This window comes from Hoplias malabaricus, chromosome 7 (assembly GCF_029633855.1).
Source record: "Hoplias malabaricus isolate fHopMal1 chromosome 7, fHopMal1.hap1, whole genome shotgun sequence".
In the NCBI taxonomy this organism is placed as follows: Eukaryota; Metazoa; Chordata; class Actinopteri; order Characiformes; family Erythrinidae; genus Hoplias; species Hoplias malabaricus.
The window spans coordinates 38,913,346-38,936,640 of NC_089806.1; the positions used below are offsets into that span (position 1 = coordinate 38,913,346).

Consider the following 23,295-nt stretch of genomic DNA (forward strand, 5'->3'; position numbering starts at 1 on the left):
CAGTGTCTGCGTGGGTTTCCTCCGGGTGACTGTCTGTGAGGAGTGTGGTGTGTTCTCCCTGTGTCTGCATGGGTTTCCTCCGGCTGACTGTCTGTGAGGAGTGTGGTGTGTTATTTCTGTGTCTGCGTGGGTTTCCTCCAGGTGACTGTCTGTGAGGAGTGTGGTGTGTTCTCTCTGTGTCTGCGTGGGTTTCCTCCAGGTGACTCTCTGTGAGGAGTGTGGTGTGTTCTCCCTGTGTCTGCGTGGGTTTCCTCCGGGTGCTCCGGTTTCCTCCCACAGTCCAAAAACACACGTTGGTAGGTGGATTGGTGACTCAAAAGTGTCCGTAGGTGTGAGTGTGTGTGTGTGTTGCCCTGTGAAGGACTGGCGCCCCCTCCAGGGTGTATTCCTGCCTTGCGCCCAATGATTCCAGGTAGGCTCTGGACCCACCGCGACCCTGAACTGGATAAGGGTTACAGACAATGAATGAATGAATGCATGTCCCTATAACCTCATCTTTTGCCTAGGAGTAGGAGGTCTCAGTTCTGGGGAAATAAACCAACACTGCTTTAAAACTATGATAACAATTGTATTATTATGCACTTATTTCAACAAGCCTCAGTTGTATAAAGGGTGCTTTGATACAATTTATTAATTTGTCCCTAGAGATTTTAAGACAGAGGAGGTTTCTCTAACCATGTCCACTTCAGAGATGGTGTCCAGGCTCTCAACTTGGACGTCCACGCCCACAGGAATAGCAGGACCTGTAAAATAAAAAAATAAATACATAAAAAAGAGGTTGTGAACCTAATACAGCCATTATGAAATGGGATGATCTGCAATACTCACATATGAGCCCTAATGCCACCGTGCCCAATGCCAAGCGCTGGCTAGAGGGACGTAATACCCCCAGCTCTGGTCTGGTAGAGCAGTGGGAGAGGTTTCAGACGTAATGAAGCTCTGTCTAATACCTTTAGGGTGAGTTGGAGTGACATCTGTGGACCACAACTAATCCTCCAACAAGTACCTGACCTCACTATTTACAGCATTAATGTTGGGTCCAAAAACTTTCGGCCACTCCGTCTCATTTCTTTTGCAGGCACGTGTCTGTTCTGCTCAATTACGGCTCGATCAAAAAGAGCGCTCTGAAGCTGAGTCCTGCAGAATGTTTTCAAAGCAGGACGGACGCGGGAAAATTTCATTATTTCCGCCATTTCTATTTGTGGCCTGTGAGTCCTCGCCACATCTCCGGGGCAAGGGGACACAATTAGGTCAGAGCGCTTCTACACAGTCATACACTAGCCAAAATAAATCACTCCACTGCATCCAGTGCCCTGTAGGTCCCATTGCATGAGCTTTCCAGGACTTTGTGCCTGGCATGTCACAATGAATTAGGTATATAAGGCTCAATGGGCTTTTGCTTTATTATTGTTTTTACACTCCTTTATGCTAATCTGTAACAGTTTCTTAACTTTGTATCCTATCCGTTATAGAGAAACGGATCGTCACTGAAGGTCAAGATGCAGTAGGTGTGCTGTGTGGAGTCACTGGCCCGATATCCAGTTCACTCAATCCATCTTCATAGCCCTTTAGGACTAAAATGAGAAGTAGCATGTGGACATAAACGACTGAGGATTTAAATGCATACATCAGTCCCCGGTAATCCACAATGCCATAAGAAGTAGCACTCGGCCCATAATCCCGCCGCACATTGCCCCTAACCCAGTAAATCCCTGCAGTGTAAGTACAGAGAAATGGAACGCAGCGCTTACATACAGCGCAGTCTGACTTCCGAAAGTCAAAGCCATTATTTCCTCCGGGGTGAAATTAAAATGGGTCCAGGTCAAGAGCACAAATCACGGCATAAATTTGTGGCTTAACGGTGGAAAGGTGAGGTTGACAGGTCCAAAGCCCAATCCCATCTGTGCTGTGCTGTGGCCGTAGCAGCACCATTGCCTCTGCTACATCTGGCCGTGTAAACGAAACGACCATTTTGAGTGTCTCAGTGTACTCCTCAAAGCGTGTTGAAGCAACACAACAACACAGTGTTCATTGCAGGCTTATTTGAACAAAATAGGAAGAGGAATTAGTTAACGTGGACACACTGAAAATGTTGATGATGGTACAGACATACAATTACAATTTCCCTCTTCATTTAACCCATATATGGCTGTGAACACAAATACACACTTGTGATTAAGGGCAGCGAACACACACCCAGAACAGTGGGAACCATTCTCGGTGTGTAGGGAGTGTTTTGGGGGTTAGGTGCCTTGCTCATGGGCACTTCAGCTATGAAGATTCCCACCGATTCTGGGGATCGAACAGGTATCCTTCCGGTAACAAGCCTGGTCCTCTACCCATCAGGCCATGGCTGGCCCGAAATTATTTTTCCTTTCAGTGAATGAGCACATTCTTTTGGGATATGGTACCATCTGAGTATCTCCCATCACTGCATGGGACATGTCTGAGGATCTCATGTTTACATTAAAAGTGCAGAGACAAGGTTAAACAAAACAAGTGTGGTGAGATAAGAGCAATGCTCTACGTTCACTGCTGTGTACTCGGGCCGGGGTGAACAGCGGTTCATTTTCCTTTAAAAAGAACAAGCACTGAGGGTGAATCAGTCCAAGAAATGGCTCCATCAATAGAATAGTGCTGGTTTGATCCTGCTCTCCTCCAGCGGACTGTACTGTCCATTGGTGTTGGCCAACTATAGAGTGTCGAAAAATGATCCAGCTCTACGTAGGCAGTGGATGGCTTCGGATTTCGGGGGAAGTGCTTGCCTTCACCCACCGAGGTTGGTGGCATTGTGTGTGACTGCAGAAGTTATAGCTAGGTGTCAGGTGACTTGGCCATGACATTAGGATAATATGTCAAACCACGCGTGTCACAGAGGCATCCACCAGCTCCACATTATGTAAGTCCTGGCTAAGAAACCCAGACAAGAAGTCCATAAACGGCCTGCTGACAGAGACACATTTACACAGTGAGTTTCCTGTTTATCACTTTTGATTTGACCTCTCTCTTTACATGTTTTTAGTTTCTCCCCCAGCTTTCCAGCTTTTTGACGTAAGAACACTGAAGATTAGCAAAGTCGGAGACGGGTTAGTGAAGCACTGAGCCGTAGTAGGCTGCCTGCCTGTAATTAATCACTGGGCTCGGCTACTGCCCTGCAGCCTGAAATCCCTGGGCTGTTATGTCACTGAAAGCCCAGCACGAGACGACCACGTTTTCCCACCAGGCCGCCAGACTTTTTTCGCCAATAACATGTGGTGTGTGTTACACTGACGTCAAAGACAATCGAGCTGAGGAAGATTGATCTGAGGGAAAGGAATGGGGAAAACAGGTATTCCTTTGGGCCAAACTGTATTGACTTTATATAGCCGTTTGTACGAACTGAAACTGTGTAGGGAGCAGTTAGATCAACCTTACCCAACATTAGCTAGTGACTGACCTTACAAGATAAGTCAAGTACCCAGATATGACAAAATACTTGGAACAATGGAGTGTGGAACATTGCTGTAATTTGGACGTCAAACGTGAGTGAGGTCAGGCACCGATGTTCCATGATAAGTTCTGGATCACTAACACCACTGAAACACATCCCAGAAGTCCTGAGCAAACTTCACAACCCCAGAGAATGCAGTTCTACTCCTCCAGAGCCCAGTTCTGGGGGGTGCTTTATAGCCCTCTACCTCAGGCTTGGCACTGAGCGATAGTCTGGTCTCCAGACTTACGCCGTCCCGTCGTCCCCAGGCCGATAAAAATAGCACACAGGACCAGACAAAAGCCCATTTGGGATGCTCTCGGGACCACGGTGTTGTATGTGGTAAAATGTGGTGCCTGTGAAGGACGTTATTGTGGCTGGCGGATGGCCGTGTCAGTCTGTTCTACTTGCTCAATGTTACACCCTTCTCAATTCCTTTGACAAAGGTAAACAAGGACACTGCACCATTCTCCTGTTCACTTCGGCGCTGTTTAAGGTCACGTTAAAAAATAGAAGAAAATAAATAACATGATTTTGAGAATGCCATCGTGATTAATGTCAAGAACGGTACGTCACTGTGGACTGTAAACAAACCTGAACAGTCAATAGAAAGTGTTATAAAACGATGTACTAATGTAGAGGATATCCACAGTTTTCCTGTAATTCAAAAACTGAAATCAGATTATTATCAGAGAATCCCACTGCAGCCCCAAAGAACACGGTTTCTGCTTCACAGGGAATAACAGGAATGTGTTTTTACTCTGGAAAACAACTTTTTGGAAACAAGAGGTCTGTTGTTAACAACTTATTTAAATATATTACATCTTCAATATCAAAATAATGACTATATTTTAAAGATTGTTTGGGAGTTGTGCAATATATTTCCAGACATTATAATACACTTTGTTTTCTTGTATAACTGTGATGCACAGACAGACATCTTCTAATTAACCGTTTTTTCCTGTATCTTTGACTGCAGGTGAAAATACATTTTAAAGACATTTTTTTCAACATTAAAAAAGGGTATTTATTTGTTTTTATATATTTTTGTACTAGGGCTGGGCAATTATTAGAAAATTAATCAAAATTGACATTCAAAACTTCATAATCATCTATATCGGTTATATCAATTATATTTAACTGTTTTTTTTAAATAATTATTATTCTGTTGTGTCCCCACAGTGTGTTCAGGTACTGTCCCTTTAAAACCATGCTACCGAGCTGTAGTCACATGATTCTGCCCCCTATCTGCCACAGAGAAGCAACCTAAAGACGAAGCAGACCAAGAGACTCATTCATTCATTCTTTCATTATCTGTAACTCTTATCCAGTTCAGGGTCACGGTGGGTCTAGAGCCTACCTGGAATCATTGGGCACAAGGCAGGAATACACCCTAGAGGGGGTGCCAGACCTTCACAGGGTGACACACACTCACACACACACATTCACACCTACGGACACTTTTGAGTCACCAATCCATCTACCAAAGTGTGTTTTTGGACTGTGGGAGCACCCGGAGGAAACCCACGCAGACACAGGGAGAACACACCACACTCCTCACAGACAGTCACCCGGAGGAAACCCACGCAGACACAGGGAGAACACACCACACTCCTCACAGACAGTCACCCGGAGGAAACCCACGCAGACACAGAGAGAACACACCACACCCCTCACAGACAGTCACCCGGAGGAAACCCACGCGGACACAGGGAGAACACACAACCTCCAGGCCCCTGCGCTACCGTGCCACCCACCAAGAGACTCGTACCAAAGAAAAATACAGTATCTGTGGTTCGAACGTGCTGTGTTTTGACTATAATTAATACAACACTGAACAAAAAGTCAAATATAAATGCTGAAAAACACCAAAGCACAATCACACACCAAATATGAACAGTGCTCAAAAAACAAGAGAGGAACAACCTCCCAGCAACATTTGAAAACCCTCTTTAATACTGCAGCATATTTACAGCACGAGCCTCGTCACTGAACGATATGAGAGTGAAAAATACAAAAACAAAATAATCGCTCATTAATCGTAATCAGGGTAAAATGTCAAGTTAATCGTGATACTGATTTGTGCTCACATCGCCCAGCACTAATCACCGGTTACTTTTAGTTTAACAAATCTGCGCATACCACAACTATGTAATCAATGTTCTTCAGTGTGACAGATGACCTCCCCATGAGAATTTAAGTCAATTTTAAACTTAATAGACATTTTAAGGCCCTACAGACACTCTGTTTTAGAAAAATAAGAGCTAAAAAAAGTCAAAATTGTATTAATTCATTTTCGGCTTCATATTGATCACTCACCCAGTCACTTACTGTGCTCACATCGCTCAGCACTAGTTTGTACATTTATAAGTTATGCTTTTACCAAAGGAATGTGTTCTTAACTCATTAAATATATAAAATACGCACAGTTAAGATAATCACAGCTAAAGATATAATGGAAGAGTTTATAGAGCATCCCATTTCATCTTCAAATGACTGAACACGCTAATTATGATTATACAATAATTAGTGCATATAGTGCATGACTAAAAATGATCTGCTGTGAAAAATAGTCATATCAGATTGATCAAGATAGTGATAAATTTGTAATTACTGTATGTTATATTATATTATATATTGCCTGTATACTGTTATACACAGAAAGGTCCAGCGTTGTTCCATATTATATTCTATTTTGTTTTACATTGAAAAACAGGGCGGCACGGTGGCTCCAGGGGCCTGGAGGTTGTGGGTTCGATTCCTGCTTCGGGTGACTGTCTGTGAGGAGTGTGGTGTGTTTTCCCTGTGTCTGTGTGGGTTTCCTCCGGGTGACTGTGTGTGAGGAGTGTGGTGTGTTCTCCCTGTGTCTGCGTGGGTTTCCTCCGGGTGACAGTCTGTGAGGAGTGTGGTGTGTTCTCTCTGTGTCTGCGTGGGTTTCCTCCGGGTGACTGTCTGTGAGGAGTGTGGTGTGTTCTCCCTGTGTCTGCGTGGGTTTCCTCCGGGTGACTGTCTGTGAGGAGTTGGTGTGTTCTCTCTGTGTCTGCGTGGGTTTCCTCCGGGTGCCTGTCTGTGAGGAGTGTGGTGTGTTCTCCCTGTGTCTGCGTGGGTTTCCTCCGGGTGCTCCGGTTTCCTCCCACATTCCAAAAACACACGTTGGTAGGTGGATTGGTGACTCAAAAGTGTCCATAGGTGTGAGTGAATGTGTGTGTCTGTGTTGCCCTGTGAAGGACTGGCACCCCCTCCAGGGTGTATTCCCGCCTTGCGCCCAATGATTCCAGGTAGGCTCTGGACCCACCGCGACCCTGAACTGGATAAGGGTTACAGATAATGAATGAATGAATGAATTGAAAAGCTGTTTCTGGACTTACCTCCAAAGCCAGGCCTCATGGTGAAGTCATGGTCATCTATCCTCAGCAACTGCTCGGATTTTGTCACTGGGTTCTTAGTGATATCTGGGCTCCTCTTCAAAATGGGGCTGTAACACAAAGCGTTTAATACACAGTGAGCAGACAGAACAGCCAGCCATATAAAATAACTGTGGCCATTTATGACACAATTTGCTGGTTTGGAATGAGAGAAATGTAAATGCACACCCCACATGCCTGCAGTAAATTAATTCCTGTGTGTGATGTGAGACATAATAAGAGACTTCATTACCTCCCAGGCTTCCGGACTCCTCCCTCTGTTCTTGTAGTTTCTCTTCGGGACCTGAAATGAGTTCATATTTAGATCGTTTCAACAGAGCGTGACAGGCACAGCATCGTAGTTTCAGTTACATCATAGAAATCTACAACACGTATTGCAGTGAATTACGCAGCAGTGGTATACACATGTACGTGCATATCCATTTATAAAACTGTACAGCAGCTCCAGTGCTCTGGTGTTTGTGATGTTAAAGGGAAACTCTCTCCAAATTTTGGCAAATTCAGTGGTTCAGTTTCAAACAAGTGGTTTGATGTGAAATGCAACATCGTTTACAGCGGTGGTAATAGGAACCATAGAAATCTCTTAAATAATATGGTTATGAATAATTATATAATGCAAAAATTTAAATACGATCCCTGGAATATGATTTTCCAATAGGTTTATGGTAAGATTTTGGCTGAAAACCTATTTTAAATATTAATTTATCAAGGATTGTGACATCCACTGTATTTTATATGTCTCTAATGAAAATTTAAGGTGGGGCAGAAAATTCCGGACCAGGACTTAGACACTAGAATGCTACTGCTGCACCATTTAAGGTGGCCTTAAAATGTATGAATAAAGCTGCATCGTAAAATGCAATTCTTTGCCTTGAATGATTATTTTCCATTGTTGTGGCCACCCTCTCCCCATCCCTCTGCTTATGGTGCTGGCTGGTATGACCATCTGCAGCCAATGTGACAGATCTAGGCAGTTTCTATTCTCCTCGAGCATGTGGCATCAGCAGCAGTTCGAAATGTAGTGGGTTCAGTTCACGTGTTTTGGAGGAAACGTCCTCCCCAGACCTCCCAAGGTTGGTGATCGGAGGAGACTCATTTGAAACAGTGGAAATTGAGTGCTTATTTGGTAAAATAAATAACGTTGTTATATTTGATATAAAAACACTGACACCTGGTTCCATTCAGAACCGCACAAAATCCAAAAGTTGGAGTTCCCCTTTAAGACAACGGCAGAACACTGTGGTCCTGATTATTTCCAGCAACTCAAGTGTGTTCCTTCGGGTTTAGTTTTCTGCCCCCAAGCCGTGGAAAGAAAGTGTCCAGCCTATTTACCGTAACACGACTTGACACTGTGTCACACCACAGGCCGGAACTCAGCGTACAGGTGACCGGACAGCAGCGTTTAGCTCTGATTTAACGACAGCCCCTCACAATCCCAGTGCGGAAAGGATGGCCTTCCACCATTTCACTTCATTATTTTTTTACCACGCTAATCTTTTTTACTATAAATATTCCCCAATCTGGAATTATGATATGATCCTTTATACAGAGATAGAGAAATTGCGTAAACATGCTTTAATCCTGTCACCACCCCCACCCCCCCTCCCCAACCACACACTCTCAACTTATGGAAATGTATCCATGGAACACAGAAAAATCCCCAGCAGTGAATTAACATTATGTTCATTTAAAGGGTGCAATTAGTCACAATAAATACAACTGTAATATTCATGTAAATTAATCATTTTCAAAGCAGTTTACATGAGATTCAATCATTCATTATCTGTATCCACTACATCCGGCTCCGGAGCCTTACCGGGAATCACTGGGCGCTAATCAGAAACACACCCCACATCACGGGAATTACACACTCACAAACTCTGTACGCTAATATACGAACACTTCTACACAGCCAGTCCGCTTTGATGGCATTCAGCCACAGCTGCTTTAGTGAGGTGGTGTACTAATATCTGATGAACAGTTGTGGATCAGAAACCCCACTCTAACTCATTCCAAAAGGCGTAGAATTATGCTCATCACTCCAGAGAATGCAGTTGCACTGATGCCGAGGGAAATATATCCTTCCAGCCTACACATGGCATTAGGTATGGTGACATTTGGCTCATGTGCAGCTGCTCTAGACCCTTCTATTTTGTTCTATGCGTTTCTACAGTTATTGCACAACATAAAAGCAATGTACACAACTGAACTCAATGCGTGCACTGTAAAGCAACAGAAACGGCACTATGTAACTTTTGGAGGAGGGTAGGAACACCACCCCCACCACCTCCCCCTTCATTTCAGGACACTGCTGTGACAGTGAATTACACTCTTCAACAGCAGGAGGCTCTTCAAGCCAAGGACAAAAATAACAAATCTTGCCTACTGTTCCTTTAAAGAAGCAGATTAGAAAGTGTGACTAAATGTTGGACATATGGTGCAGTGCAGAAATAGTAAAGGGGTATTTTTAAGTTGTAAATGCAGTGAGATATATTGTGATGGTAATGAGAGCTGGCAAAAAGAAACAAACATATTTCCACTACACGTTCACCATTAGTAAGTATTGAAGTGTTACTTGAAGTCATTGCTGGTAAACACTGCAAAAGCAACGGAGCTGACCTCTCATTACCTTCAGCTGTTCATTACCGCTCCAGTAATGAACAGCTGAGAGCCGTTCTGGGTAAGTGATCCCCTTGGAGGCTTAAGCTTATGAGATGGTTTGACAAATGAGAATAATTCACATCGTGTTATTCATTAGGACGCGCAAGTGGGTCATATCAGGGCAAGTGTATTTACGTTACATGACACTCAGTAGAATGTGAAGTGTCAAGTCGGTACGAGTCTGAGACAGCCCACTTGCATGAAGATGGGAAAAGTCAAAGGAAAACGTGTTAGAAAAATAGACGATTCCTTTAAAAGAATGTAATAGGGCAAATATAGCCTCTGTCATTGCTCTTGGCTCAACACTGCAGAAACTGCACTATGTAACTTTTGGAGCAGGGTAGGACAACACTTCCCCCACTGATTTCCCAGGTGCAAAAAACACAAAAATATTACCTGGTGTTCCTTTAAAAAATATAGCTGTCATATTTCAGAGACTGATTAAAGCACCATCCTATTCCATAAGTTACATAGTGCAGTTTCTGTAGTTCTAAAGCAAGATTAGCAACAATAGAGGCTCTTTTTTTCCCTATTACAGGACATGAAGCAACACAATGATTTTTAAGGTATAATTTTATGGCAAAAATACTACCTACTGTTCCTTTAATTAAAGGCAATTCCTTTCTAGAACACAGCAATGTTCCGCGTATTAGAGTTTGCGTTGTAGTAAATCCCACTATCGGTAAACTAGACTAACCCTGGCATGGGGTCAATCTTGGCAGTGCTCAGGGGGCATTGGATAGGAACAACCCCTCGCTCTAAGCAGAGACAGCAACAGATGTTGGGTATTTTTTTTTTCCTGTTTTCTTCGATCGACAAGTTTCCATCTGCTCCCGGCTGAGCCGAGGGTCCGGAGCTGTTCTCGTTTGTGAGGGAAAAACCGAGAGGAGAAATTTGTATCAGTCTGATCACATTACAAAATGCATATCGCTATTGAAATAACATTTGGCTCGGGAATAATATCCCTCCCGCCGAAGGTCAGAGCAGATTAAAAGTACTGGGATTTGTCTAGAGGTTTGGGTGATTGAGATCTAGGACCTTTTTCAAATCCACTACAAAACGAAGTGGGCAGGATACAGTGAGGGAGAGACTAAACACACTGATACAAACAGACTGTTGTTATTATGCAATGATAGTAATATGGTGAGGTTCATCAAGATCAGGCTTCCCACTGTATTAATCTACTGTCTGTTAACTTGCATCACCTCTGCATATCTGCATATGTCCCACACCCATGGTGCCCACCACAAGGTCAGGAAAGGACACCAATCGCTTTGAGTGCTAATTGCTCAGCGCTTAATTCACTACGACGGTGACCTCATGAGTCCGCAACATGTAGATAAGCTGCGAATTCAATATAAAAATGTGTAGACTGTGTTTAAAGGAACCTTAAATAGCATTATGCCCTTAAAATTATTATTGCAAATTCATTGTGATGCTTCACACATGTAACAGGGACCTGCCTTTTCTACGTTGGGATCAGCACTGCAGAAGCTGCACTATGTAACTTTTGGATGAAGTTAGCACACCACCCCTACCCTTGATTTCAGCACAGAGTTGTAAAAGTGGATAATACTCTGCAGTTGCAAGACAGCTTTCCTTAAATTTACTTTTTTGTTGTTATTGTGATGTCACAATCACCTGAGAGTTTGATGGCTTCTGATTGGTCCAACTCACCTTCAGACAATTTATAAGTTCTGTATTAACAGGTTACAACTTTGAAAGCAACAGAAACAGTCAGTGCAGAAGAAATCATACTCCACAGCTTAAATGAGGGACCATTAAACAGACCACCACTCGCTAACTTCCACACAAGGGGGCTACTTCCCAACTGCACCATGCACAATGCGCGATACACTTCTTTTAAAATCAATATGAATCAATTTGAAGCAACACCACTGTTACCACACCTCAAGATATTCTTGATACTCTTCCTGCCATTAGGTGTTGTCAGCCATTACATGTTGCCCCACCCTCGTCAGTTAGAGGTCGTTAGAGGTCAGTGACCCTCTACAGATGGTGGCAATAATTGCAGCTATTACGTAAAGGGAAGCCAGGGCAGAAGCAGTATAACAAATGATAAAAACATCTACAACTTACTAACGTAACCTCAAATTTAGCTTTATCTTTTAAACCATCATATACTTCACTGTACACAAAAATAAATCATATAAATAAATAATTCATGCACCAAATATTTATTGGCTCCAACAAGACTTTTTTTAATACCACTTCAAATGGAGTTTAAGACTGAACTTGTGATATCATTAACTTATTCATGTAATCACGTCGTCCATGTCAGGGTCACGTTGGATATGGAGTCTACCAACAATCATTGGTAGGGCTGGGCAATTCATCGAAAATTAATTGAAACTGAAATCCAGAAATTCTAATCAACATAATCTTGTCTATATCGATTATTTTTATTCTGTTGTGTCCCCACAGTGTGTTCATGTACTGTCCCTTTAAAACCACACTACCGAGCTGTAGTCACGTGATTCTGCCCTCTATCTGCCACATGGAAGCAGCCTAAATGCTCAGCGTCTGTGGTTTGGACACGTTGCGCTTTGACTATAATTAAGACGACACTGAACAAAAAGTCAAATATTAACGCTGAGAGAAAACAGTTTCAGCGACCAATCACAATCTCACACAGTGCTTAATAAACAAGAGAGGAACAAGCTCCCGGCAACATTAGAAAACATATCCCAGCTTTAAAACTGGAGCATATTTACAGCACAAACCTCGTCACTGAACGATATGAGGGTCAAAAATTACCCTCATTACGCTAACACAAAATTTGCGTAAAATTACAACATACGCCAACACAATTTATGAATGGTGTGCGGAAACCAGATCGCATGGAGGAAGCCCACGCAGACACAGGGAGAACTGTGTTGTTAATTCAACACTAGACATGACCCTAACACTTCCCTTAACACCAACCCTAAACTCAACATGTCATCAACAATTACCCTAACGCTTCCCCTAAACTTAACACTATAAGTCTCCCTAACCCTAGCCCTGCATTGTAGTTTAGTAGTTGTGTTCGCATTCTTCAGTAGCCCAAGAACATCACAATGACATAAGCTTTGGTCATGACACTGATCCACACTATGGCCCAGTTAGTGTAGAAGTGCTGAAGCAAGCCTAGCCTCGTTTGTATCACTGTGTGTAAGCAACTTCTCTTTTCTTTATTTGCCTGTCCTTATTTACAGATATGAAAAGTGAACATGGCTTTGATCTGTTCTATTAAAAGCTAGGCCTCTTTATTTAAACCCTGGTCTTATTTTAAAGCCGGCTGTTAAACTTGGCTGGTGTTTATTTAAAGCTGATGTTTGTGTTAAAGATTCAGGGCCACTGCATGTATTAAGAGTTTTGACATGAACGTGTCTTGGGACATTTTTATTTGAAGTTAAGCTATGGGAGTCACACACACACACACATCAGAAAGAGATGTGGAAATGCAGGGTGACAGCAAGCGAGGGCCTCTGCAGGTCTGTGAGTTTAGAAGAACTCCAAGAGAGAGAAAGATGAGATCCACAGTGACAAACACTCACACAGCAACGTGCTGAGGGCAACAACGAGCTTACACTCCTGTCCCTTGGGAATAAAAGAGGGATATGTGTGTGTATACTGTACATGTGGCAGGATAGGGGGATTCAAGATCAGCGCTAGTGAAGTCAGGTACTGATGCTGGACGATTAGTTCCGCATCACAAACACCACTCCAAATTATCACAAACTTAGTGGAAGGAGCTCCATCACTCTGGAGAACACTGATCCACTGTTACTGCCACTCTTACTGGTTATTAGGACTGTTAGCCTTGAATATTAACTGAATACTGGTGAGTAAACCAAAATGCAGTGCCACTAACGTGAAGCACTGCTAAACATGATTGAGTGAGTGAACCTGAGAGTGAGTGAGTTACAAATAAGGCTGGAAAACTATTCAATATCAACATACAGGGGTTGGACAATGAAAGTGAAACACCTGGTTTTAGACCACGATAATTTATTAGTGTGGTGTAGGGCCTCCTTTTGCGGCCGATACAGCGTCAGTTCAAGTCCTGCACAGTGGTCAGAGGGATTTGAAGCCATTCTTCTTGCAGGATAGTGGCCAGGTCTCTACGTGATGCTGGTGGAGGAAAACGTTTCCTGACTCGCTCCTCCAAAACACCCCAAAGTGGCTCAATAATATTTAGATCTGGTGACTGTGCAGGCCATGGGAGATGTTCAACTTCACTTTCATGTTCATCAAACCAGTCTTTCACCAGTCTCGCTGTGTGTATTGGTGCATTGTCGTCCTGATACACGGCACCGCCTTCAGGACACAGTGTTTGAACCATTGGATGCACATGGTCTTACTGGTGCAATGCACAATTAATGAAGATTGGCCACCAGACTGCTCCAATTTAGCCATGAAACCTCTTGGAAGTGGATTTTATTCTGTTCATATCGATATCTAAAATATATTGTATCGACCAAAATTAATAAAATTATTGTGATATAGAGTTTGCCAATATCGTCCAGCCCTGGTTACAAGATTATTTACCAGAAAGTAGTAGAAAAAACTCGTAGCTTATTATACGTTTCCTATTATAAATATGGAACAATATATTACCATTACCTTTGTCTCCCAAATAGTGAGGATTACAGAAGCAGCTTAAATCCAGTGGTCAGGCATCAGCAGCTGTTCAGAATAAACAGCTTCAGGCAACAACATGCTCAGAAATATGCTCTCAATAATAAATTTGCTACTGGAAATAATAATAAACATGAAAAAAAAACAGCTTGGCATAGAGTTACTTTGACTGCGCTCTAATGGTTCCATCACAGATGAGTGGAAAATCTTCTTACCTTAAAGAACAGAGGTTTTCAGATTTTTCCATCTCAAGACTAACAAAAGGTAGCATTTAATGGAACTCACTCACTCACATACGTTTAGGAACTTTTCCACAATGGCCAGCTATTTAGTTCTTCACAACAAACCCATGGTGTCCTTGTTCACTCCCTATTTATTCTATATGCGATTAGTATAAAATTAATGTTGCATTCAATGCTGAATATAACACATCAACAGATCAGACCACATTAAGCTGGACCTGCTTTCTGTTGTTGTTCTTGCAGATAATAATATTATGTATCATTTGAAAGAATATTACTTCTTAAGTTGCATTTATTCCGACAAAGAGCCATCACTAACCCACTACGGACCACTGGCTCCTATTCATTTTTGGCCCGAGGACCACCAGAGTGTGCTGTGGCCAGCATGTGTGTCGTCCAAGCCCGAGTGCTTGCGAAATCCTGCTGTAGGTGTCTGCCACAAGCTGTGACCAATTGCAACATATTCAGAGTCCTATGAAAAAGATTGCTATATACACACATGCTGCTAAAGACCAAGTCTAAAAACCTAAACCAAGACAAACTTTACTAATTACAGTCCTTGTTCCTGGACTATAACGGGTTCCTGTTAGCCCTGTGTTTCCAGTCCACCGTTTACTGCTTGTAGTTAATGCTTGTATTGCCATGTGTGCTGTGTCGCCTTATTCTCCCAGCTGCCACGCCATCTTAAATGTAGCAATGTGTCCTGGAAGAGCTACACACATCTGTGGTGAGAAGGAATGACAAACTGTAAGAAAAAAAGAAAGAAAAAAAGACATGCCCCATGTGGTGAGATGACAATGACAATATAAAACCCATCTCCACGTTCAATGAGACGTTTGGTTCCATGCAGATCCATTGCTTCCTCGGGAGGTTTTCACAGATCCTTTACGAGAGCGTTGTCTCTTATACAAGAGCTTCCCAACTCTGACAGGCGAAGTAACCCCAGGAGAGTTCTCCACCTGCAGCTTTTCGCGTGTCTGTGTGTTATGACACCAAAATAAAAATAGCAAGAGAATAAACTGTAGCCAGTTGGCCCAGTTAGAAATTCATATTAGCAAAAAATAGCGCTTGCCAAAAACCCACAGACTTTAGAGTAAAAGGTAAATTTACTTGACGTACTTCTTGGAACCTCGCCAGTTTAAAACCAGGCAGATCTTGGGACTTTGCTTGATCTGTTATGCCGTGTGAAAGCTGGTCTTTTGGTTCTTCAAAATGAACATTAAAGCTCCTAAAAATGTGTGTAAAGCCTTTTTCTACCAAGCCATTTGACAGGGTGTTTATGGTAATTAAACTGGAAGAGGTTTAGAGTGAACCTGAGTCAGAGGTTGATGATAGCAACAACACAAAGAACACACTGGAAGACACCGTGCAGAAGCGAACTGGTGCCGCAGAGAACGATGGACTGACTTCAGGTCATTCTTTTAGACAATTCACAAACTGATGTGTCCTCTTTATTTGGGACAGATCAAGAACAACACCCAGGTACTTTATCAGTCCTTGTGTGTGTTATTGAATACTGTAATGTAACTTTGGAAGTGGAAGGTGACATCAAGCAAGAAGAACGCTCAGTGAGAAACGGCCCGATGTTGAGTCCAAAATACTGACCTCCACCAAACCTAGTAGAGTGTTCTTCACGTGTCTAGGAAAAGCCTGGTGCTCTGATTTCCTCCCACAGCTCAGAATGTCATGGTGTGAAATGATCCACAGGTGTAAGAGAGTGACTGGGTGATTGTGTGAATTTGTGCCTTGTCCAGGGTGTGTGCCCAATGATTCCAGTTAGTCTCTGGACCCACGGTGTCCCATCAGGTTGAGTTGGTTAAGACTTACTAAAGACTTACAAAACTCTTTATTTCTGGTAGAAGATGGACTATTACTGGAAACCGTGCTTTAATTGAGCACCAAATTTGGTCTGAACCTGATCATTCATGAACCCTCCCAGTCCAAACCACAGCATTGTGTTTTAAATACAATACCAAAACCTAAATTGGCACCAAACCTTCCTATCCATTCTTACAATTTTAATAATATTACACACAATCGAGAAATGACAGTTAGGAGTCTTGTCCAAGGGCAATGAGAGCATTGGTGCAGCCTTGTGTGTTTCCTCAAGCAGGCATGCAAACCCCTTCAGCTGTTAGAGCTATGGCACTTACATATATTTGTGAGGAACACTCATTTAGAACATGACCAACTCCTGGATGTAGAAGACAAAGAACTTTCAAACTCGTATCTCAGCACTCAGCCCAACTCTGCTTCCTCAAAGGTGTCTTACTCTGATAAAACTCCCATCTTGTACTGTTCTCACAGGCTATACTCTGACATGCTTTGGCGTCCTGAACACAATGACCTCAAGCTACTACCGAGAACTGGCAACAGAAGGAAACTGTACAGTTCTATCATCAAGCCAGTACATTTTTTTTTGCATAAGTAAATCTCAGAACACTTTCAAAGGCTGCAGCCATCTTACACAGTTCTCACTCTTTCCTTCCACAAAACGCCAGCGGCGCATCAACGCAGGCACCACCTGTCTCAGCAGGAGCTCATACCCAGAGGCGGCTGTCGTGCAGCAACTGTACAGTCATTTTTGCTGCACTTTTTTGCTGTTTTGAGTTCAAAAGTATCACAAGATCAATGTAATATCAGTCGATTTATATTCATTAAAGGTGTAGGTTTACAACTGAACCGTCTTTAAACACTTTCACCAAAAAAACCCAAAAAAACATCAGCAGTTTAAGCTCAAAGCAGATCTCAAAAGAGGCTGATTAAGACACACTCTCAGAGAGACTTGGTCTTGAATCCTTTAGGGTAATTTCACACCTGCGCTTTTTACTCTAGTTAAATCCAACTCTGGTTTGTTTTCACCCTTGGCGTGGTTTGCCTGGGCAGGTGTGAAATGAGTAATCACATTCGGATGCGGACCAAACTGCACCAAGACACTTGAGAGGAGGTGATCTCGGGCCGGTCCCAAACCAACTCTGGTGTGGTTTGCTTCTGGTGAGAACATGATCCGACCCAACAATAAGGTGTACGCCACAGGTCGGTGCTAAACGGCATTCGTAGCCATGGTGTGCTTTGCATATTGGACGCTGTAGGGAGGTAAACAGAGAACTGGTCAAAGTTTAGCCACTAACCGGAGTAATGGATCAGAAACGTTCTAGTCCACAACACAGGACCTCCTTGGTGCGCTTGGATTTTTCAGTGTATGAAATCAAACCAAACCAAGGGGTAAATGCTCCAAGATTACGAGCTTCTTAACTGATTTGGACCAGAACATACAAACTTCAGGTGTGAAAAAGCCCTTAGACTCAGATGTGAACTGGTCATGGCCCAATTTTGACTTTTTGACTCTGTTTTGACTTGGTCTTTACTGCTTTAGACTAAGTTTAAAATGAGTCTTTATCCCTTTAGACTTGGCCTTGGACCCTTCAAACTCAGTCTTGACTTGGACTTGAGACTCTGCTTTGACTTGGTCTTGGTCGCTTTAGACTCTGCCCTGGTCCCTTTAGACTCTATTTCGAATTGGACTTTATCATCCTTAGCCGTTGTCTGGACTTAGACTCAGCCCCTTTAGACTAGTCATGGACCTGCCCTTGTCTTGGACTCGACCAATGGTGCCTTAACCACAGCCCTAAACAGCCCCTGGAGGTTCCCGTACTTTCCCATTTATTATTAAAGGCTGCAGCTATCCTACACTGTTCACACTTATTCCATCCACTAATCTCATCACATGCCATCCTTCTCAGTGAGTGATTCTTCCCACCAGTGGCCCGGCCGCTCAGCAGAGGGTGCAGCCACTTTTTTTGTGTGTGGTTGCATTAAGTGAATGTAATTAGATCTTTTGTATCATCCTTGGACTCGAGATGTTTAGTCTGTCACCTTGGATTTGTCTTTGCCTCTACAGCATTTGTACTTAGACTTGTCTTAATCTCGTCAAAAGAATTCCCGGGTCTCTATCCCTTGTATTTCTTCTTATTAACTGTCAGCAGCCCGTGTTTGATGTAGCTAATTGGTTTTGGCTTTGGCACGGACACCGGCTCTGGTTGGATTCATTCAGGACACTGAATGCCAAGAAACTCAAGGAGCTGATGCAACATCGTCTGCTTGAAAAGCTGAGAAAACTTCCACTGACTCCTGGCTAAATTTAGAAAAGGACTGTTGGACTCCACATTTGTGTGTGTGTGTGTGTGTACATGTATACCAGGAATATATCACATTGTGGGGACCAAAACGTCTTTACAATCCTCACATGTTGAGGTCTGATCCTCTTAGTGGGTCCCCACAGTTTAAATCATTACACAAAAGGTAGAAAAGTGTTTTAATGTTGGGTTAAGATAAGGATTAAGCTAGTGGTGCTCATGGAAATGTTAATTTTAAATGATTAAAGTTTTAAAAAAAAAAATGGGAATATGTAATGTCCCCACAATTCACAAATTCACAGTAATACAAGATTGTGTGATTGTGTGTGTTTGTTTTTATATATTTGTGAGGACAGATGCCTTCGCAAGGATAGGAATAGGTCACATTCTCTTGTACATTCCGTTTTTTGTTGTTGTTGTTGTTTATTTTATTTATTATTGTTTTACAAAAACTAGTGCTTTGATGTTACAGAAACCCCTAAAAATGTTTCCTTTCAGTTACTTAGGTTAAGGTTAGGGTTAGGTGTAGTGTTAATTCACTCCATTAATTATTATTTCTATGGCAGGTCCTCACAAGTATAACAAAACCAAGTACACTGAAACTAATGTGTATTTGTGTGTTTTTCCTCACATTTTCTCAGTCTGATAAAATGCTCATGCTTTTTTGAGAACACTTGACATTGAATCCAATGGAAAAGAGCCTCAGTGATTCTAGGTTCTGTCGTTACTGAACGTAAACTCAGTTGGTCACTGTACATCCAGCGATGTCTCTAAAAGGTCAGGGGAAGTATTTTCTAATGCTCAGTTGGTCTGTTTAAAAATAATCGGAAGTGAAAACCATTGCCAACATAAATGAGCATTAATAGCAGCCACACGAGGTGCTACCAAGCCCAATGTCAAATGTCAACCAGAGTGCTATAAAGCCTCCCCCAGCATTGGGGCAATGGAGCATCAGAACTGCATTCTGTTTGATGATGGAGCACCATCCATTACTTTTGGAATGAGTTTGAGTGGAGTTTTTGTCCCAGAACTAATCATCCAACATCCGTGCAATCAAATCCTCACAGCAATGTTCTGACATCTAGTGCAAATCCTTCCCAGAAGAGACTAGAGGCTGTTGGCGCAGCAAAGTTGAACACACTCCCTGTTATTTTTGGAGAACCACTAGATGAACAGGTGTCTAACAGTGGACAATCTGGACGACATGCGGTCATCTCTGCTAATGACTTCCATTCAAAAACACAGCTTTTAAAGGGTACGACCCTCTGAGAGATTACAGACAGGATACTTATCAAAATATTTAAGCAGAATGCAAACGACGTGAATCAAAAAGTAAAAGCAGGACATAAACTCCTGGTGTGTCAGATTATAGATTACGTAATCACACAAAGTGGGACTTCTGATACTCACACTTTAAGGCAAACAATGGACAATAATGGACATTAAATGTCCTATAGCACTAAGAGCTGCTCTCGGATGCTGCGTCCTGCGTAAAAAAAAAAAAGAGAAAGCGCTGGAAACTGAATGTTTTAAGCGATGTAATCTCACAGGGGAGGTGTAATATTACATCACCAGTGTGGATTTTAGGCCACGGTGTGGAGAGAAATGATCTCTGAGAGAATCTGGTGAATTCCCCCGATTCGGCCGAGCCAAAAAACAGAATGCTAAATAGCAGCTGAATAATAAATAGTCCTGTGATAAACTAAGACTTTTTTTTTCTTGAAAAAGCGAGAAACTATAAGGGATTTCAAAAACATAAACGCATTCACAATTAAGCTTTTTATGCAACGTATATTACGTGGCCAGTCCACGACTTCCAAAGCTCTGACTTCTAACTTCAAACTCAAGATCAAAACCGACCAGCTCACGTCTAAAATATTAAAAGGCCAGTTGTTCAGTGGCTCAAACCCAGACTGTATTCCGATTAAAGCAGGAGATGAATGCGCTCACTCCCAAGCTGCGTGAGTTCTGAGGAAAACTGTTGCAGTTTAACTCTGCATGTCCAAACAGGAGTGGACCACTGGCTCATCCAGCATTTCTTCAGAAATGAAGGGAAATTATAAAAAGCTGGGCTCTCCATTGCTGCAGTAACATCCTCTACTCCTCTGTGAATGCTTCAGAACATTAGGAACAAGGCGGTGAGGATCTGAAGGCATTCAGAGGTCATTCAGTGAGGTCAGGTACTGATACTGATGTTGAAGGATCATTTCCGGGTCATCAGCACTGCTCCAAATCATCCTAAAGAGGTTGGATGGAAGTCTATGTCACTAGAGATCGCTCAGCAGCTTAAAGCTGGATGGGAGGTGGCTTTTTACCCCTCTTATGCCCCTTGACCCTGGGCATGGTGACTTTCAGAAATAATCCACCAAATTCAGCACCTGACCTCACTCTTCTGTGGCTGAATGCCTTCAAATCCTCACAGCAATTCTCCAATATCTAGACAACAGCCTTCTCCGAAGAATAAGGTGAACAAACAAATACAGGCATGTCGTCATACAGATGTTTTAATCGTTATTTGCCCTTCACATCTAGACAACAGCTGGGTAAAAGCACTACGAGGGTTTTGTTTTTATCTTAAAGCCCCCCCTCCAGTGAAAATAAGTGTGTAACCCTGTTAATATATGTGTGTTGTTGTTTATATACTAATTTATATGTATATAATTATTTCCAATTTGAAACAGCAGTGTTCCAGTGACAGTCTAAAACAGGCAGATTCAGAGAGCAAGGGTTTCTTACATCACAAACCTTAGAAACCAATCCCAGCAACTTACAGGGGGTCACGTGAAACAGAGGCTGGGGCTAACTGCATATTCACAGATCCACACTAAAGGCTCCGGAATGGTGTAGTTACATTTAAACCACTTTTAATTAAATTTATTAGGTGACTTTTATCTTAGAAATACTACATATTTAATTGTGAACAGAGGTCAGTTAAGAGCTTTAATCAGTGACTGGAGGGGGCTTTGAGTACAGTACAACTCAATAATTCATATAGATACTGATGTCAGATTTCTGTAATCAATGTATTTTCCATTTGCATCACATCCAAGAGCCTTGGCGCCTCGTGACGCACGAGGGCACCACAACACACGGTTACACGTTCCTTTACGCATTCACGCTCAGTGTTTGTCCACATGATAGTACGGCAATAACCACTAATTATGCAATATAACCCTCATATATTCATCTTCACTTTGCACTATCAGCCAGCACACAACAAGGCCCCCAAGGGAGCGACACACGAGCCCACACTTCGCGCCCAGCGCGAGCGCACCGAACCCAGTGCTTAGACCTAGTTACGGAGTGCATAAGTTGCAAAGAGGAAAAAGGTTATACAAATGCGCGCATGTGTACGACGCGTAATGCATATAAGAAGCTCGTGCACGCTTGCAAGAGGGGCACAACGCATGCGAGGGATGGATGTACGCATGCATCAGGTGAAGGAAAGCATGCACGAATGGGATAAAGGCACGCATGAAGTAAATAAAAGCACGCACGAAGTGAATGAGACAATGCAAGTGGATGATAAAAGCACGCAGAGGATGAAAAACGCATGCACGATATGGATAAACGGATGCAAGGTATTGCCTGCGCAAGGTGGGTTAAAGCATGCACGAGCCGATTAAAGCATGCAGCAGGTAAATAAAAGCTCGTACGCGGCGAAGGAAACTATGCAGCAGGTAAAATAACAGATGCCTTCTCACCTGATCTGGCTGTAGGTTTGCAGCGTCCGTCCCCGGGACCGACACGATGCGCCGCACGCGCACAGGAGCCACACGAGAAGCAGGGCGAGCACGTCCGCGTGCATGGTGCTCCCCTCATACACACGCTCACACGCACACTCCAAAAGCGCGGGAAAGTGACCGCGGTACTCAAAAGTCGCGCGCCGCCTCCCCACGCGCTTCTCCGGCCATTTCCACGGGAGCCGTTGGGGCGCGAGCACGAGCGCGCGGACAGGAGCGGTTCAGCGGTGTTCGGAGCGCGCATCCGCCAGTGAGACTAAGCTCGTAAAACATCAGCTTTAGATGAAAGCCCCGCGGATCCCTAGTGCGCATGCGCAAAGCCCAGACTCCGCCCATAACAAAGAAGAAACCTGTTTACTATATATGTGCTGTACATTGAAGGTTGAAACATATACGATTTCACTGCTGCGAAAATGAATAAACAAATAAACAAACAAAAAAATAATAATTTAAATAAAATATTCTCAAGCAAATTGCACATGGTTGCCATTGGTTGGGAAGATTTCATACATCAACAAATCAGAACTCTACTTTTTGGCAATACTCTTCTGAGAACAGAGGGTATGGCCCTAGGAACACAATGCCCCCACACTGCCAAGACCCCTTGAGGTGCAGCTTAAAAACCAGCAAATTTTTCCCACAGGTTAAAAGTTGGCCCTACGTACAGAGATCTTCCAGGGTCAGTGATCGGGCCTGAATGGGTTAAGCATAGGCTTTTGCTTTACACAACCCACTGTGTCCATTTGGGCTCCATAAGCAGAGAGTTAATAAGCTACCTACATTTATATGTGACTTATGTAGTCCATCTGGGTCCCAGTAATAGACCCCATGTCCATCTTGAACCCAACCAGCTCATATTCCACCCACATGAGCTCCACTAATTTGTCCTGGCTGTTTTGTGGAGTTTGGAGGTGGAAGCGTCTTGATTTGGAGCATTCAATCCCATTGGCAGAAAGAAATTACACATTCCAACAA

The 23,295-nt window shown here is 43.0% G+C and overlaps 1 protein-coding gene across 1 annotated transcript in view; it reads right to left on the minus strand.

Annotated features, from left to right (window-relative positions):
• Positions 1-22,508, minus strand: part of gabrr1 (gamma-aminobutyric acid type A receptor subunit rho1) — a 70,310-nt gene extending 47,802 nt beyond the window's left edge. Inside the window, exons 1-4 of the mRNA XM_066676571.1 lie at positions 22,282-22,508; positions 7,127-7,177; positions 6,838-6,944; positions 676-743 (exon numbers count right to left, since the gene is read on the minus strand). Coding sequence (XP_066532668.1) covers positions 676-743; positions 6,838-6,944; positions 7,127-7,177; positions 22,282-22,385 — 330 coding nt within the window. The 5' untranslated portion in view covers positions 22,386-22,508. The remainder of the gene's footprint in view (positions 1-675; positions 744-6,837; positions 6,945-7,126; positions 7,178-22,281) is intronic.
• Positions 22,509-23,295: the final 787 nt, after the last annotated feature.